Here is a 19,179-nt window from a genome sequence, read left to right on the forward strand (position 1 = left end):
GCATTCAGAGGAACCTCAATTATCCAAACACTGATTTTCCGAAATTCGGATAATCCAAACAAGATCGCAAGGTCCAGATGCTTGGCTAAATGGTGTTATCTGGCATTCAGTTATCCGAACAAAATACTCCCCGCCTGTGTCGTTCGGATAATTGCGGTTCCTCTGTACTGTATAATGATATCACTGTATACTAAACAAAGTTAACATGCAGATATAACATATACTTAGGAATGTAATTCACAATCTGCCAATTTCCACATCCTTAGAAACTGAACAGGATCAAGCATATAAATACTGGCTGCAACAGCAGGTCAGAGGCCAAGAATTCAGTAGTGGGGAACTCACTTTCTGTCTCCCAGTGCCTGTCCACCACCTACAAGGCAAAACTCAGCATAATGATGGAATACACCCACCTGCTGAGGTGCAGCTCCAATAAAACTCCAGAGATTCAACACCACCGAGGAACACATCCATCACCTTCAATATTTACTCACTTCACCATCAGCACACTGCATTAGCACTGTGTAACATCAACAAGATGTACTGAAGCAATACATCAAAATTCCTTCTCAATGTATCGCACTAATTATAAGAGATATTGGAAAATAGTATTTTAGGACTACACATTTCATCCAAACTTAATGTGGATTGGTGAGCAGAAAAAAAACATGACATGAAAAACAAGATTGAAGCAATGCGGAGGTAGAACACAAAAGACAATCAAGGTGTCTCCTGGAGAACATAAGAAACATCCTTTTGAGCCTGTTCCACCATTTGTTAAGACCATAACTGATCTTTGACTCAAAAGATCTTTACCACGCACACTGCCACCTTCTCCAGAACGACTGGAAGGGGCTGAAGTCAAAACTCAGTAAATCTTGCTGCTATTGAGACTCCTTTAATCAGATTATCCTGGTCTCCATTCCCATGGATGTACTTGCCTCAGTTTGAAAAGAGGTGCAACAAAGGTTCAGTAGATTGTAGGCAGCCCTTTCATTCCAGGGCCAATCTACTTAAAATACCCATACTTAACATTCATTCCAATTGCAAATGCTAAGATTTCAATTGCATAACCTCGATCAAGTTGTGCCAGAAACACTGAATTATCTTCTATGTATTTTCAATGTATTACACCTTTATGTCAGACTGTTTTATTTTAAAATCAATTTTTTTCACAAACTATGTACAACTACCCCAAGATGGCTCTACTTAATTTAGAAAGAATATGCCAAATGTTGTGAAAATGTCCCTGATCCACAGAATATTTGGCAAAACTCTTGAAGACATAAATTTAACATCATGCAATTTTATACTAAGCATGATTAATTACATTCCACAAATACCACTTCCATAGTTGGACAGGAATATATGAACTAGCCCAACTCTGGTCCATATACAGGAATGAATTTTTTTTTTTTAGGATCAACTATGAGCCTCAAATCTCAAAATGAGGAACATTGTACAGTAAAGTACACTTAATAAATTATTCAGTAAAAAATTGCTAACTCAATAAATCAAGTATCTCTTTGCTTAGGAAAATAATTAAGACTCACCTCTGCTTCATTAGCAGCAATGTAACAGCATGTTCCCAGAGCAACGGCTGTCTAAACAAAGCAATAACATACATTAAGTAACAAACAGCCAAATATACTTCACAGTTAAAAGGTTAGGTGGGTAAAGTTTTAGCTTTTTAATCATTTTCACCTATGTCAAATTAGCAAACCTGTACTGGCACTGAGGCACCCTGAAATCTTTAGTTAGGACAATGCAAAAGATGCACTGTATGTGTAGGGCAATGGAGTGCACAATACTTACTTTTGATAATTTTACTCCTTTGGACCAACTACATCTTTTACAATGATAGTAATTTCAATTTTACAGTCATACCTGATTCTCAGAGCTGTAAACATATTAATTCAACTGGCATTGATCAAATTGATGCCATTTTTTAGATATGTCAGTAGTTCCATACCATAAATCAGAACAAGCCAGACTTCATATCAGCTCGAAACAAAACTATTTCCAGCCATTTCAAAAACAGGTTAAAGAAACCTGTCCTATTGGAATGATAGTTAAATCCTTGTAACAATATTTGTACACTTTCCTTTTCACAAATATAGTGCCAACAATGTGTTACCACAATTTTAAAAATGAGAAAATGTAACTATGATGCCAAGCTGTACTAATTTGGCAGTCTAATGCCCATTGTTCAAAATCAATCAGTTCTTAGAATCATGTAGAATTCGTATTTCATCAGCAAAGATTGATACTGATATTTGTTCTACAAAACCAAATTCGATGTTTTTAAACTTTAATGCCTTCAGCTACCTTATTTTAAGTCAAGGTTAAAGTGGTGCTGGAAAAGCATAGCAGGTCAGGCAGCATCCGAGGAGCAGGAAAATCAATGCCCATCATCAGAAATGAGGCAGGGAGCCTCCGGGGTGGAGAGATAAATGGGCGGAGGCACAGGATGAGGCTGGGGAGAAGGTAGCTAAGAGTACAATAGGTGGATGGAGGTGGAGACGAAGGTCGTAGATCGGAGAGGAGGGTGGAGCGGAGAGGTGGGAAGGAAGATTGGCAGGTAGGACTAGGTCATGAGGATGGTGCTGAGCTGGCAGGTTGGAACTGGGGTGAGGGGAGAATAAGTGAGGAAACTGGTGAAGTCCACATTGATGCCGAGATTGAAGTATTCCAAGGTGGAAGGTGAGGCGTTCTTCCTCCAGGCATCGGGTGGTGAGGGAGTGGCGGTGGAGGAGGCCCAGGACCTGCATGTCCCCGGCAGAGTGGGAAGGGAGAGTTAAAAGGTTATAAGCCATTCTTTATGCATTGGTCTGATAATAGTCAATTTCGGACAGTCACAGTACCCTAGTCAGGAACAAGAATGTTGTGAATCAAATCAAAAGCATCAGACATTGTGCGGTGACATTTTGCACATTTATAGGCTTTGACAGATGCTGATGCAGATATGGTGACCTACAAACAAGGCAGTAAATTTTATTCTGATTCACGTGATTATTGCATAGGTTGGTGGAGATAGGTACAATGCTCAAACCCGTCAGAGCTCAATTAAATTCAGTCCGTGCTTTGTTCTAAGATCCTTTGTTTTGTCAACTTAGTTTGCTCTGTACCTAGCTGCTGATGACCATGGGATTAATCACAGAAAATACCAAATAATAAGACAAATCCAGCATTCTATGTTATTTATATGTCTGTGACAAAAAACAATGATAGGATTTTCTGGAATTGTGACAACTGGTGCTGGTATCTGTTTCCTGAGAGCCCCAAAGCAAAAACATGGAACAGTTAAATTAAACAGAACATCTGACTCTGTCTAAAATTCATTTACCAAAAACACTGAGCTCCACACACTGTTGGTTGTGACCCTCAGTGGGGTTAGCAGTGAAAAGTTTGGGATTGAAAGCTCCAGTGCAGCAATGGATGCTGTGTGGCCTTTAAATCATGAATCACGCATTTTCTTTTCACAAAGCCTATGGCCGAACTGCCTGATCTTGTTGGGCTTAGTTGGGTCTTAAAAAGTAACGTTGGTGCTCTTTGCTTTATAACCCTGTGGATTCAGTAGCTTTCAATCCTACTTCTCTCAAGCTTTCTTTCGTCCACATACTCAGGAATGGGAACTTGACAACTTTCAGGTACCAAAATGGGTCCATGGTGGGAAAAAGTTAGGGAAGCGCTGTGCTGACAGCTGATACTTTGTCCCAAACTTCAGCAATCTACAAGGATCAACTCAGGACTGTGACAGAATACTGTCCAATTGCCTGAATGAGTGCAGCTTCAATGCTCAAGAAGCTTAATCCCATCTGGGAACAAAGCTGTCCCACTTATTGGCACCACATCAATAAACATACACTTCCTCCATCACCAATACTTAGTAACAGCAATACGTACCATTTACAAGATGCAGAAATTCACCAAAGCTCCTTAGACAATAGCTTCCAAACCCACAGCCTCTTCTATCTAGGACAAGGACAGCTGATACACAGGATCACGACCACCTACAAGTTCCCCTCTAAGCTAGTCAGCATCCTGACTTGGAAATAAATCACCAGTCCTTCATTGTCGTGAAGGAACTCGATGCCTAGCAGATTTGTTGTTCTACGAACACCAAAGGAACTGCAGTGGTTCAAGAAGGTAGCTTGTTTTGAAGGACAACCAGCGTTGGACAATAAATGCTGGCCTCGCCAAAGATGATCACATTCTATTAACAAATTTTAAAAAACTTCAGCAATGAGAGGAAAAGTAACTTTGGATAGGAGTCAACTGAGTGATTATAGGTCCCAGAGCAAGACTGTCCAAACCTTACCCACAGGGGGCCACAAATCTCTGCTGCATTGAGGGCTATTAGGTAAGCAAATTCAAAAAGTGAGGTTTGCCACAAGAGCAAATTTCAGGAATAAACAATTCCAAAGCAATAATTCTGTCAATAAATTGAGTAATGAACAAAGTTTACCATTAAAAAGTGCCAAGCCAGAGTTAAACTAAAAAAAATTGCCTCTCTGGTTAAGGAACAGAGCTTGAAAGAAAAAGACTAACCGCTGGTGCTGATCACCAGAGGAGTAGGCGAGGACTGAGGCCAAGCCAAAGAATTGGATTTAATGACCATAGTGGGGTTCAATCTAAAGTGGCCTTAGTAGAATTCAATTGAAATAGGAGTTGGGTTGCTTTTCACCTGTCTTGGGGTTTCCACCCAGCCAACTCTGCTATTGAATCTCCCCCTCTCCCTCGCAGCAAGTCAGTGTGGACCCAACAGCCATTCTCCATTGCAGGTCCCCACTCACACCTACCCAGAAAAGCCTCAGTCAGCCAGCAAACTATTCACTACCCACTCAGTTCCCAACAATCGACACACCTATTCAACCTGTGATTTGCCAGCGAGCCAGTAAATCACCTAATTTTGCAGCACACGAGAGAGGGGAGAGCAGCTTTTTACAAAGGCTGGGCAAGTTACATAGGAGCACATGAGCTGCTTGTTCGACAAACTTGCACTGGTCTTAAGGAAAAGGCAGGGTTGAAGAATGCACAATTCCACAACTGTTTTGTGTCCCAGAATCTTTTACAGTAAGCTCTACAGCACGAATCACTCATTTCTGAAAGATACTTTATTATCACAGATTTAATATCAAATTTAAATTACTTTTAAAAAAGTAATCTCTCAATATTCTTGCAGTTCCACTAACAACGTTCCAATCTCACAAGGGCCTAAGGACCAAATATTGAAGTATCACTTAGAAAATACAGTACTTACACTGTGTCTGGCAGCCAAGCTAGATGATTTGTCAGTAAAGATATTAGTTAGGACAGATTTCAGGGTTTTGAAAACATCTTCTCCTTCTTTGCACGATCCCAGCTGAATACACAGTAAGGATATGACAGTCGCTGCAATGGCTTGTTCTTCACCCTTACCTTAAGAAAAGCAAATATGAAATTAAAGTTGTATTTGAACCTAATCAGCTTTTAACACCCAGATTCTGAGGTGATCATTTACACCTTTGCTTGGCTCATCTTTCATTTCTATCTTTGTTCCATTATCAATCCTTTTGCACAGCAGTGTGTGCAGATACTCCCAACTGCAGACAGCTGCAGAGTTAATCCAGAAGCACACATGCAAACAATAGCAGACGCAACATGTCATCACAAATTTATGTTTGATGTCACACGGAAAGACCATATTCTATATGTGTACGGAAGCATACAATTTTGAAGTGTGTTTCAATGTTGGAAAGTAAGGTCAGTGCAGGAACTAGTGCAACACCACAGTCTTTTCAATGTACTTTGTCCTGATTGTCACTTAATTCCACCACTATTCACCCACTCTATCCTAGGCCTCTCATTTTTGTTCTTTCTCTCACTCCACTTAAGAATGGTTCTTCGCCGATATTTTCCAGTTTGATGAAAAATAATTGCAAAATGCTACCTTAATTGCTCTCTCCACAAATGCTACTTGACCTTAAGGAGTAAAAGCATGTCATTCAACCCAGAGTCTGCTCCATCATTCAACAAGATCATGGATGATCGGATAGCTCTCCAGTCCACTTTCCTACCCTATACCCATAACCCCGAATTTCATGATTGGATTTTAATCAGTATACCCCAGTCTTGAATATGCTTAACCCAGCATTGACAGCCCTGTGCAGTAATAAATGCCACAAAATCACGAGCCTCAGAGACGAAATTCCTCATCCAATCTCTTTGGTCCCAAACAAGGTATAAAAGCCTTTCTGCATCTAACTAATCAAGTCCCACAAGAATCTCTTATGTTTCAAATAGGGGCAACTCTTATTATTCTTTATTCTAACAAGCACAGGTTCAGACCTACTCAATCTCTCCTCATAATATAATCCGTCCATACCTGATATCAACCTATGAACATTCTCTGAACTACCCATGAGCATGCCCATCCTTAGATAATAGGGACTCAAAATTGTTCACAATATTCCAGTCATGGTCTAACTAGTTTTAGCAAACTCTCCCTCTTTTTATACTCCATTCCGTCTGAAGTAAAGATCAGTATTCCATTTGCCTGCCCTATTACCTGGTGAACCTGGATTCATTTTAGGATTTCCAATCCCTCTATTCTGTGGCTTCCTTCAGTCTTTCTCTATTTAAATAACATTCAGCCTCTCTATTCTTCTGGCCAAAGTGCCTAACCTGTCATTTCCCAACATTATATTCCAACTGTTAACTTTTTGTCCACTCTGACTTACTGATTGTCATTTCAATTTAAAATCTAACAGTAATTCACCATAGTAAAATTTGAACTTTTCTGGTGAGGATGAAGTTAGATTATGACTAGTATTGCATTATAATCAAGAATAGATCAGCAAAGTAAGGATCTACCAGCCATTTCTTCAAAGCGGATATCTTTGAAACTTCTACATCAATTTAACAAGATATTCATACCTTTCTTTAAGCAGCGTTCCAAACAATCAGTGAGAGTAACTCGCCTCTCCACCAAAAAATCTGCCAGAATCTTTGAAGAAAATGCTAACTTGAGGCTTTCAAGAGCATTTTGTCGTACCTTTGCACTAAAAATAGAAAATAGATTAATGCAACACAATAAAAGCCAAACAACTCTAGCTACTATATCTGGAAAGCTCTGACAGCCTACAAGTAAATGCAATGCACTCATGTCTGCCTCACCTTTTATCCATTGTATTATCAATACATTCCTTCAATTTATTTTCTGCTTCCTCCTGGGCCATTTGTTCATTAGTACCTTCACCTCCTAAACAAAAAGAAAACAATGATGTTTGCCAATTCGCCCCATCTGCTTGGGCAAATAAAACCTTCAACAATAAAAGACCATTTTACAGAACCTTCCACTGCAAGTTGCCTTATCATCATCCAGATATTTGACTCTTAAGAGCAGTGCAACATACAATTGCAAAATTTGCTCTTACAAAATAATTAGTGGTTAGAATGTGGAACTCATTAACAAAGACTGAGACAAATAACAGCATTTCAACAGAAGATATTCCTTCCATCATAAGATCAGAAGTGAGAATGCTCACTGTTGATTACCATGTTCAGTTCCATTTACAAATGGTCAGATAACAGAACAGTTCATGCCCTGTCAGCAAGGTCTGGACAACATTCAGGTTTGAGTTGATAAGTGGCAAGTGATGTGGCATGAAATGAATAGCCTTTCAACAACCACAGTCACCTTCCTTTGTGCTTGATATTATACCAATCAGTGGAAAGTGTTCATCTTGATTTCCATTGACTTCACTGACTCCCTAACACAGTCAAATGCTACCTTGATGTTAAATGTAACCTTTTCAGATCACGAATGAAATTCGCTGCCTTTGTTCAAATTTGAACAAATCCTGTGATGAGCTTTGAGCCAAGTGGCCCTGGTGAAATCCAATCCAAACATCAGTGAGGTTATTGTTAAATAAGCACCCCTGGATAAATAGCTCTGTCAATAACTGCTTCCGTCACTTTGCTAATAAGAGGCGGCTGATGGAGTAGTAGTTGATCAAACAGAATGTACTCTGCTTTCCCTCGACAGGACATACATGGGAAATTTGCCATAAGTGCACGGCTAGGGATGAGGCTAGCTCTAGAACACTTCTAAAACATCATGCAAATTAATCACAATTACTGATTGTCCACAACTTCTTAACCTCTTGAAGCCAGTTACTTAATTTTATAATGTGAAAGTACAACACCTTGAGGCATGGGATTTTTCAAAGTCAAATGCAGATCTAGATCTTGCCTTTTATCCTTCTAATTGAGGTGAGAATGAATTTCATACCCTTCTTTCCTCTCTCTTCAGAAGTGCTAATTGGGATTGCATGTATGAAAGGAGATTAGAAAGTTATGGAGAATCAGCAATTGTGATTAATTTGCATAATGTTTCAGAAGTGCTCCAAGTCTGTTTTAAGTTTATACAAAGCCTTGAAACTTTAAACACTGTAGATAATGGATGTTATCAGTACCTTCCTCAGGCACACTGGCCGTCTCACTGGCACTGCTGCAATGACTGAGCACTTCACTGGCGAGATCATCATCACTGGTGTGAGTGTCCCCTTTAATTCCATTCTGCCCTCCTGCAAATATATAGGAAAGTGATGTGTTTCTGTAGTAAAAGTACAGTAGTGTGACTGACCTGATAGTGGAAGCATTGTTGTTTTAAGACTGCAAACATGCATTTGCAAACCATTGCATATTAAAAGTTTTCAAAGACTAGAGACGAGAGAGAGAGAAACATGAGAAGGAGTAGAATGAAATAGCAAAAAAAGGTTGGTGAGCAAGTAATATCAAGTTGTAATGAAACAGAGACATAAAAGATGTTACTGGAGGCATATTATTTGAAAAATCATGACTAATTACCAAAAAAATTTAATACATGTCAAAGTATTACATTTAATTCTTAAAGTTACACAACTCTATGACGAGTTCCGGTATCTGACTCCATATAGTTAAGGATGGTGACACACAAAAGGCATTTAATACTGAAAACATTAGTAGTAGGTCAGATATTTGGCAAATTTCTAAAGCTAGCAAAATATATTGAAAATAAAAAAAAGGCATAAAAAAGCTAGCATAGTAGCATTTCCCAAACAATAGAGCTTAACCCCCAGTGGGGGTCAGTTTTGGGCTTGATCAGTCACAGCCTGCTAATGGCACCTGTGGAGCAACTCCTTTAATTAATCACTTTTAAGTGAAGTACAATTACCCGGCATGCTCCAAGGCAAGACTTTAGCTTTGTTATTGTAGTATCTGCTGGAACAAGCACAATTTTGCTGCCTCCCCCTTCATCCCTACCATCCTCACTCTGTTGTCACATCAATTTATAAACATCAAAATGGGATCAAAGTAGAAGACATAAAAAGCATCCCAAGAATATTACCAAATGAAGAGGTAAAAGGGAAGAAGGAACTTAAAATAACCACAATTACTAGAGAAAATTACCAAGAAAACTAAACAGATCTAAAGGCTACAAACGTCCCCCTGAAGAGACAATAGATATATTGGTAGTCATCTTCACAAATTCTCTAGATTCCACCAAGGTTCTAGTGGATTTGAAAACAACATCACATCTTTATGTAACACCAACTTCATGAAGAGTGAGCGTGCATGGGGACAGCAACTTTATGAAGTGTACTCCTGGTTGAGAAGGGCAATGATGGCAGGAAAACCTCTTCAATCTGTTTCTATGTGTTAGAGCGGAGTTTGATGTCAAAGAAAGGTAGGTGATAAGAAGGTTTCTTCAGTGTACCTTTTGATTAGCCAAGTGGTTTAAATCAGATGTTATTACCACTAAGAATAATAAAGGCAAGAAATTCACTTAAAATATTTAAATTGAAGTTGATTATTTCTGAGATGGCTTGGCAGCCAATATGTTGCAATATGTGGGAGCTGGTGTCAGCATAATCCATGGTGAAATCTGCAGCAAGTGTTGGCTTCTTGAGGAAATTCAGCTTAGAGGTGCAGTGCTGGTGATGGATACTGCGACACATCAAGAAGGGAGAGGGGTACTTGGAGACTGTCTCCTGAAACAGCCACCCTCCATAGATTAATTACATAAAATTGACAAATATTTATCTTGATCTTGCAAGGAATGAGGTACAGATTCATTAAAATACCATCAACTTAGGTTTCATTTGAGCAATTTCAACATAGTATATTCTATTGAATACTAGTCTGAGTTAAAACATGATTTGACAGAGATTTCAAAGCTTTTGAAAGAAACTGATTGGGTAGTTTGAGAGAAGTACTTTTTTTTGGTGGGGCAAACTAAGATAAGAGGACATAAATTTAAAATTAAAACTAGGTCCATTCAGCAAAGAACACAGAACAATCTCACAAAGAGCACCCACCCTCTCTTCTACAAAAGGCTTCACTAACAATTCTCAGACTGAGATAGTTAGATTTTTTTAAAAGCAATCAGTGCTAAGGGGTATGGTGCCCAGAGAGTCAAATGGAGTTAAGACCACCCATAATCTCAGTTAAGAGAGACCAAGCTCAAGAGGATGAATGACTTATGCCTGTTCCCATGATCTTATATCGTGGATCTTAGCCACTTATTATAAGACTGGTAATGTTCCTACCCCTGGAGTGAGAGACCAGGGTTCAAGTTCCACCTGTGCCAGAGGTATTATAGCATCTCTGAACAAATTACAGGTAATTAGGAAAAAACCGGTTATAACATCCTAACTGCAAATACAATAGCAGCCTGGATCTAAATGCTTTTGCCATCATCAGCAAAGATGATCCATTTTCCAATATTAAGAATTTATTCTCAGGTTATTAATTGATTTTTATCAAAGAAAATAGTCATGGGGTTTTAATCAAAGGTATTGAAATAGGGTGACAATATCATTAACCACAGGTTCCTTCAACAGTCAGTCAATCAGCGCAAGCGTTTGATAACTTAATAATTATTTGTGACATCTGTTATATATTAATATTGGAAAGTTCCTAATGGCATAAGAGGCAGCTGGAAAACATCTGTGTAATAAATACACTGACCCTCAACAAGTGTCACATGTTACTGTAACAATAGGATAAATTGCTAGAACTGAAGTGTGGGGCTATTCATCAAAACATAAAAGAATTTTCTAAAGTAGCAGCATCTCAAGATATCAACTACCACAAAGATACAATCACTCAGATGCTGAAAGGAATGTGCAAATTCACCAATCAATTAGTCATCTTATTCATGACTGGACTGGTTAAACTTTTTGGTGGACTAAAACCAATTCTAAAGTTCAAAATAAGGACTGAAAATAAATAAGTTTCTGAATCAACATTTCTCAAAAGATTAACTGGGGGAAGAGTAGGCTTCAGCACAGTTTCTATAGACACTGATGGAAGGGGATTTAGCACCTTTGTAATATGTAAGGAACACATTACATATGCATGTCTAAATTGTAAAATTCATATATTTTGCAAACAGAGATGTTAACAAAATCTCGATAACCTTTCCAGACTACTTCCTTACTAAATCAAAACTTGTCACAGTGATCAAAAAAAAAATCATTCCAGGACTGCACTGACTGAACACTTCATGTTCAGAATTAACAAACAACCTTGTACTGAAATAAACCAAATTATTTGTCCAGACTAAATATCAACAATGCAGAGGCTTCCTAGAATGGCAGCTTCTTGAAGAAAATAAATATATTGCAGGTGAGAATTAAAGAAAATTCAGATCACCTAACAATGCAAATATTTTCAAAGAACCACCAGCCATTCTCATACTTTTATCTCTTGTACATAAAGTACCTTCTCTTATATAATGTCAAGTACATAAAGTACCTTCTCTTATATAATGTCAAGTACATAAAGTAACTTCTCAAGTATAATCTTTAATACACATAAAATCCTGCAAGCTAGAGGGCAGATTTTTAGACTTTGTTTTAATAATCATTCTACATCATACCTTTAATTTCACATTGTAGTAAGCAAAAACAGGTTACCATCCGATTATGAAGTGCTACAATTTAGCTTAAGTTCAGCATCTCCAATCAGCGACAATTCAAGTTAATAAGACTGATCTACATTTATTTTGGATATATGAAGTGACATTTTTGACAAACTCTTGCATATACAACTGAAGGTATACTCCAATCTTTCAATCTTGTCCTGTTCCATTACAACAAAAACGAGGTATTTGGTAAATTTAGTATCCCCATGGCTGGAGTACAAATACAGCCTTCAGTTTGTAAGTTAGGACTTGGTTTGAAAACTACACATTTGGTGATGGAGAAAGGTAAACAACAGAAAGGTGTTCACTTGTTTAGCTGGTGTTCGAATGGAATGTAACTAGCATGTTCAAAGTACCATGCTAGAAAAACACAGATTTTTTTAACAACACAACACTCTTTCAAATCGTACATATCAGAACCTTTGTTGCAATGAATCACGTTTCAGTACTACTGCACTGTTATGCATACTCTTGGTAATGGGGATCAGTCAGCTCAGTTGGCTGGACTGCCAATCTGCAATGCAAAGTGACGCCACTGTGGGCTTGTCAGAGATGTGGTGACCCTTAGGTTAAACCACCACCGGTCGTCTCTCTCTCTCTCTCAAATGACAGCAACGCTATGTTCCTTTGGAGCTACGGTGACTTTACTTACTTTGTAGTAACAAAAACAAACTGTCTACAAAGTCTACACCTAATGTATTATTGACATACTCAATATGTAGAAAAGTTGCAAGTGGAGCCCATTTTTAAATAAAAAAGCCTTTCCAATATCAACTTTAAGCTCTGTGTGAGGACAACATAAACCAAATACTTAAAGCAAGCTGAAGCAAAGTGAATTTGGAAAGTCTTGTTAAATTTGACACTGAGAAGGAAATTACACAAACTGTAATTAAGGATGGTACAAGAAACAAAAACACCTTTCAAATCTAAGTACAATTGTTCCAAATGAGATCAGATACTATGGATTGTTGTGGTTCTGTTCGCCGAGCTGGGAATTTGTATTGCAGACGTTTCGTCCCCTGTCTAGATGAAGTCCTCAGTGCTTGGGAGCCTCCTGTGAAACGCTTCTGTGATCTTTCCTCCGGCATTTATAGTGATTTGTATCTGCCGCTTCCGGTTGTCAGTTCCAGCTGTCCGCTGCCGTGGCCGGTATATTGGGTCCAGGTCAATGTGCTTATTGATTGAATCTGTGGATGAATGCCATGCCTCTAGGAATTCCCTGAGATTCTTGTAGAGAGAGGAAGAAAACTTCTTCAAGGCAGGCATCCTTGCAAGAGGATTCGCAGTAGGGTGCATCCATGAACACCAACTAGCCACGAAACAACACGACCAGCTACCCTTAGTAGCCACACACTCAGATGACAAGCCACATGAATTCGACTGGGACAACACTACTATTATAGGACAAGCCAAACAGAGAACAGCCAGGGAATTCCTAGAGGCATGGCGTTCATCCACAGATTCAATCAATAAGCATATCGACCTGGACTCAATATACCGGCCACGGCAGCGGACAGCTGGAACTGACAACCGGAAGCAGCAGATACAAATCACTATAAATGCCGGAGGAAACATCACAGAAGCGCTTCACAGGAGCCTCCCAAGCACTGAGGACTTCACCTAGACAGGGGACAAAACGTCTGCAACACAAATTCCCAGCTCGACGAACAGAACGACAACAATGAGCACCCGAGCTACAAATCTTCTCACAAACTTTGGATTGCAGTATAGCCACTATGGATTGCAGTATGGCAAAAGTTTAAACTGACTATAACTTCATACATATTTAAACAAGCAAGGAGGAAAAAAAACAAGAATCTCCACCACTCTCTTCTCTCCCAGACAAAAAAAAATCAATATACAAATAATTACAGAATGTTGCAAAATACAGAAATGAAAACTCAAAAAATTGAAACTGCACTCTTCATTTTGTATTTAAGTCTATTGATCACAATGTTATCATATTGCTTGAAACAGGTAAAATTAACTAATAAAAAGAGTAACATAAGCTTGTACAAGACAGAGAATAATCCATGACATTATGATCAATAGGAACATGACAGGATAAGTTTGGAAGAATATCTTACAAGTCTTAATTCAAGTTAGTACACATGCTTTCTATAATAATCAATAGTGGAGTGGAAAATAAATGTGTGTAAACGAGTGGGGCCAGGGCATGATGTTGAAGAATCTGGTATGAAAAACAGGGTGGCAATGAAGTAGTTGGGAACTTTGCTCTTGCTGACCCATCCTATATTCTCTTCCTCAATATCCCAATCCCACCATACACCTTTTGCCACTGCTTGCCTCTGAACTGACTCACTCTGCACCAATCCTGTTAGCAATCATTGTGCACAAAGGCACATTTATCATGATGTTCTCAGGAATTCTCGCTGATTTTACCCTTTCCTCCCCCCAAAGCCAATTACTGAGCTCAGTTACATACTGGGTTGAGATCAATTAACAAAATAGGAACTGAATCTGGAATTGATCTGGCTCACTCTTAGTATTACACTCAATCAGATATTTTCATAGTAGATTACTGGGGATATACGTACGGCTTTATATTTTAATGTTTGCTGTTAATCCAAAAGAATAGGAAAACCAATTTCTTCAAACCCACACAACTGCAAAGAAAGCAATAACGGCCATGCACCATGCAGGTTACAGACATATGATGATTGTGTACCTTTCTGTTGAGCTACTTTGGCTGAAACCTTCAGCTGTAGTAGTTCATGTCTCAAAGAACCTGTTAAAAACAAAGTTGGAAAACCACTTTAAGGTCAAACATGGTAGCTCTTCCCCTTGCTGCTAACATGCTCACTATTATCAACATTTAATATAATAATGTCATTTGAATAAGTTTCCAAATGTTAACTGATTTTTTAGAAACAATTTTTCTGTACAGTTTTTGTTCAAGCAGCTAAATTACAAATCATGCAAACAACAGAGCTTTGGCTAATTTTTTCAACAACAATTGATGTATTCTTACCCATGCCAACTTATTAGTTGCTTGTTACCCTTAGATGCCTATCAATTAAACATTACCACTGACATCAGATGCCCCTTATCCTTGAATCTCAAAACTAACCCCTCTGAAATGGGGAATTTACCACTGCTGCCATCATACATGATATATGTAAAGCATAGAGAAATTATAGGCATTTATATTTGAAGAGCACGATATTTCTCACAAACTGTTACATAAATGAGATAAAGTCCTGCCAAACACCTGGTGCATTTTTAAAAAGAATTATGACATTCAGTACAAAATGTAGCCTTACAGTCAAGGCCATTTCGATTAATTCTCATTGTTTTAGAGTTCAATAGCAAGACTCCATGAACAAACAAAACGTTCATGAAAACAAAAAAAAAAGTCCTTTGAGCCTTGCTGTGGTTGACAATGGAAGGATATGGGATAAACCTGTTAGGACTGAGATAAAAAGAAATTTCTACATCCAAAGGGTGGCGAGCCTGTGGAGTTTGCTACCACAGAAAGTCTATGGTTTAAAGAAGTCAAAAGCTAAAACACTATGATGTCAAGGATATAGCACTTGGATCCAAGGGACTGAGTTGGATCAGTAGCCATGATCAGAATGAAGTGACACCTTTTTGTATAATTCTGTTATGCAATAATTTCACCTTAAAGTAAGCTTCACTTATATAAGCCTGCAGCAATACTGTATTGCAATGTTTGTTTTGTTTTCTCCCCAAAAAAGACAAGTATATTTGTCAGGCAATCAAATGTGTACTTTTTTTGGTAAGATAAATGCAAATACTACTGCATTAAAATGATCATTTCAAGTTTGATTTAGTTCTTGTTTTTAAACAACACTCCATTCCTCATTCTAATAGTTGTATACTGAAATGTTTGTTCAGTAGATCTCAGCAACCAGCTGGAAGCACACAAGCAGGACAAGTTAACTTTCATGCTAAACCCCAGTGAACAAACACCTGGTGGCTTGGCTTTGATCATGACAACGCAATAGTGATACAATTAAGCCATTCAACCCCCTTAACCTGTTTCATGACACTACTAGATCAACATCTCAATTCAGTAGGCACTTTACAAACACAAGTAGGAGGAGCAGGACCATCATCATCGGCGGTCCTTTGCAGAAGAGGATGAGTGTCTTCCATTCTCTGGATGAGTCCACATGGCCGTACAGTCTGGTGCGGCTTTCACAGGTTTTGTTTCACTTGGAGCAGGCAGTGGTAGTGACTTGGGCAATCGTGTGGTAGCCCGCTCCTTTTGCTGTTTTCACCTGGCTTCCATTTTTACCCCCTTGATGGCAAATATCTAGGTGCTTGACTGTTCCCAGATGCTCCTCCTCCACTTGAGCGGGTCTTGGGACAGTAATTCGCCCTAGTCTGTGGGAATGCCACACTTTGCCAGTGAGACCTTGAGGTCATCACTGAAGCACTTCCTCTATCCACCTGGGGCTTGCCTGCTATTTCGAAGCTGGGAGCACAACACCTGCTTGGGGAGTCTCGTGTCAGTCATGCAGTTGGCGTGCCCAGTCCGTTATAGCCAACCAAGGATAGTCAGTGCCTCTATGATGGGGATGTTGGTCTGGTCGAGGATGCTGGTTTTGGTATGTCTTTCTTCCGGCAGGTTTGCAGGATCTATTGCAGGCAGCTTTAGTGCAGAAAGGAGCAAGAGTCGGCCAGTTGACCCCTCAAATCCACTCTGCAATTTAAGATGATCATGATTCATCTGTCTAGAACTTCAAATCCACATTCTTGCCTGCCTTGGTACCCTTTCATCTCCTTGCTTACTAACAATCTATGCACTTTTGCCTTAAATATTCAGACTCTGCTTCCATTCCTTTTTCAGGAAGAGCCAAGACTCAACCAGAGAACATTTTTTTACCTTATCTTTGTTTTAAATATGATGAGGAGGTGCCAGTGTTGGACTGGGGTGGACAAAGTTAAAAATCACACAACACCAGGTTATAGTCCAACAGGTTTATTTGGAAGATTAGATTAGATTCCCTACAGCCTGCACACTGACCCTCCGAAGAGTAACCCACCTAGACCCATTTCCCTCTCACTACTGCACCTAACACTATGGGCTTGTTTTAAATATGATGAGGAGGTGCCAGTGTTGGACTGGGGTGGACAAAGTTAAAAATCACACAACACTAGGTTATAGTCCAACAGGTTTATTTGGAAGATTAGATTAGATTCCCTACAGTGTGGAAACAGGCCCTTCGGCCTGCACACTGACCCTCCGAAGAGTAACCCACCTAGACCCATTTTCCTCTCACTACTGCACCTAACACTATGGGCAATTTAGCATGGTCAATTCACCTGACCCACACATCTTTGGACTGTGGGAGGAAACCTGAGCACCTGGAGGAAAGCCACACAGACACAGGGAGAATGTGCAAACTCCACACAGACAGTGGCCCGAGCTGGAATCGAACCTGGGATGCTGGTGCTGTGAGGCAGCAGTGCTAACTGCTGAGCCACTGTGCTGCCCCACAGACATGCAAGCTTTTGGAGCACTGCTCCTTTGTCAGGTAGCTACTTCGGCAGGATCATAAGACACAGAATTTGTAGTAAAAGATCAAACTGATGCAGATGTATTGAACAAACCTAGACTGCTGTTAAATCTTTAATCACTTAGAATGGGTTGCAGGTTTCAATTCATTGATACGTAAATCCCAGAACCTCCTTCAAGCCATATTCCAGAGATAACTTAAGGTTTTATAAAAAAAGGTTGACATCTCAGCTGATACAATGTATTAAAGGTGTGAGGTTAGAGTCTGTCTGTATTCCAATCTTTCTTTTTAGATTAGATTACAGTGTGGAAACAGGCCCTTCGGCCCAACAAGTCCACACTGACCCGCCGAAGCTAAACCCACCCATACCCCTACATTTACCCCTTACCTAACACTACGAGCAATTTAGCATGGCCAATTTACCTGACATGCACATCTTTGGATGGTGGGAGGAAACCGGAGCACCCGGAGGAAACCCACGCAGACACAGGGAGAACGTGCAAACTCCACACAGTCAGTCACCTGAGGCGGGAATTGAACCCGGGTCTCTGGCGCTGTGAGGCAGCAGTGCTAACCACTGTGCCACCGTGCCGCCCAATCTTGAGTCAGACTGGTTCTATTTCCAAAGTAGGAATTTATAAAATGTCACACAGATCGACTGCCTGTGTGCTTTTTAAACAAAGTAGAATGTATGTGCAAATCCAAAATCCAAATGACATTTTATAAATTCCTATTTTAGAAATAGAACCAGTCTGACTCAAGATTGGAATACAAACAGACCATAGCCTCACACCTTTAATGCATTGTCTGAGCTGTCACTTTTATTTAAAAAATCTTAAGTTATCTCGGGAATGTGACTTGAAAGAGGTTCTGGGATTTACATATTAATGAACTGAAATCTGCAACCTATTCTAAAAGATGAAAGTCTTAACAGCAATCTAGGTTTGTTCAATATACCATATCAGTTCCATGACACTAGAATCCTGTGCTATAAATTCTGTGTCTTATGATCCTGCCCCATTAGTTGCCTGAAGCAGCAGCAGCTTTCCGAAAGATAGTACTTTCAAATAAACCCATCTATCCTATCAAGACCCTTCATGGCCTTCCATGCTTCAATTGTATCTTAATAGTCCTGCCCTAATAGGAAATGATCAATCTTAGTTTTGAATTTACAATAGCTTTGTGGGAGGGACAGTTGTAGGTATCCACTATCCTTTGTGTGAAGTAATTCCCACTGAAAAGCCTGACATTAATGTTCATTTTTCAATACAGGTTTAAGAAAGGAAATTTGAAAAGCTTAATGTTTTTGTAGGACCAGGATTATAGAATTAGGGTTTTTTTTTGGCATGGATTGAGGACTGGTTAAAGGACAGAACAAAAGTAGGAATAAGTGGAACATTGTCAAGCTGTAACTTGCCTGTAGTGGGCCTCAGTTAATAGAACATAGAAGAATACAGCGCAGTACAGGCCCTTCGGCCTTCGATGTTGCGCCGATCCAAGCCCACCTAACCTACACTAGCCCACTATCCTCCATATGCCTATCCAATGCCCGCTTAAATGCCCATAATGAGGGAGAGTCCACCACTGCTACTGCAGGGCATTCCATGAACTCACGACACGCTGAGTAAAGAACCTACCCCTAACATCTGCCCTATACCTACCCCCCCTTAATTTAAAGCTATGCCCCCTTGTAAGAGCTGACTCCATACGTGGAAAAAG

General features: G+C 39.5%; 1 protein-coding gene across 2 annotated transcripts in view; it reads right to left on the reverse strand.

Moving 5' to 3' along the window:
- LOC122558865 (interferon-related developmental regulator 2-like) overlaps positions 1–19,179 on the reverse strand; it is a 40,709-nt gene that overhangs the window by 14,242 nt on the left and 7,288 nt on the right. The window contains exons 2-7 of one of the 2 annotated variants that reach the window (XM_043707726.1): positions 14,643–14,702; positions 8,460–8,570; positions 7,159–7,243; positions 6,919–7,043; positions 5,264–5,421; positions 1,554–1,604 (exon numbers count right to left, since the gene is read on the reverse strand). In XM_043707726.1, the coding sequence (XP_043563661.1) occupies positions 1,554–1,604; positions 5,264–5,421; positions 6,919–7,043; positions 7,159–7,243; positions 8,460–8,570; positions 14,643–14,702 (590 nt within the window). The remainder of the gene's footprint in view (positions 1–1,553; positions 1,605–5,263; positions 5,422–6,918; positions 7,044–7,158; positions 7,244–8,459; positions 8,571–14,642; positions 14,703–19,179) is intronic. The other variant, XM_043707727.1, reaches the window with a different exon arrangement.

Source organism: Chiloscyllium plagiosum, chromosome 18 (assembly GCF_004010195.1).
Source record: "Chiloscyllium plagiosum isolate BGI_BamShark_2017 chromosome 18, ASM401019v2, whole genome shotgun sequence".
NCBI lineage: Eukaryota > Metazoa > Chordata > Chondrichthyes > Orectolobiformes > Hemiscylliidae > Chiloscyllium > Chiloscyllium plagiosum.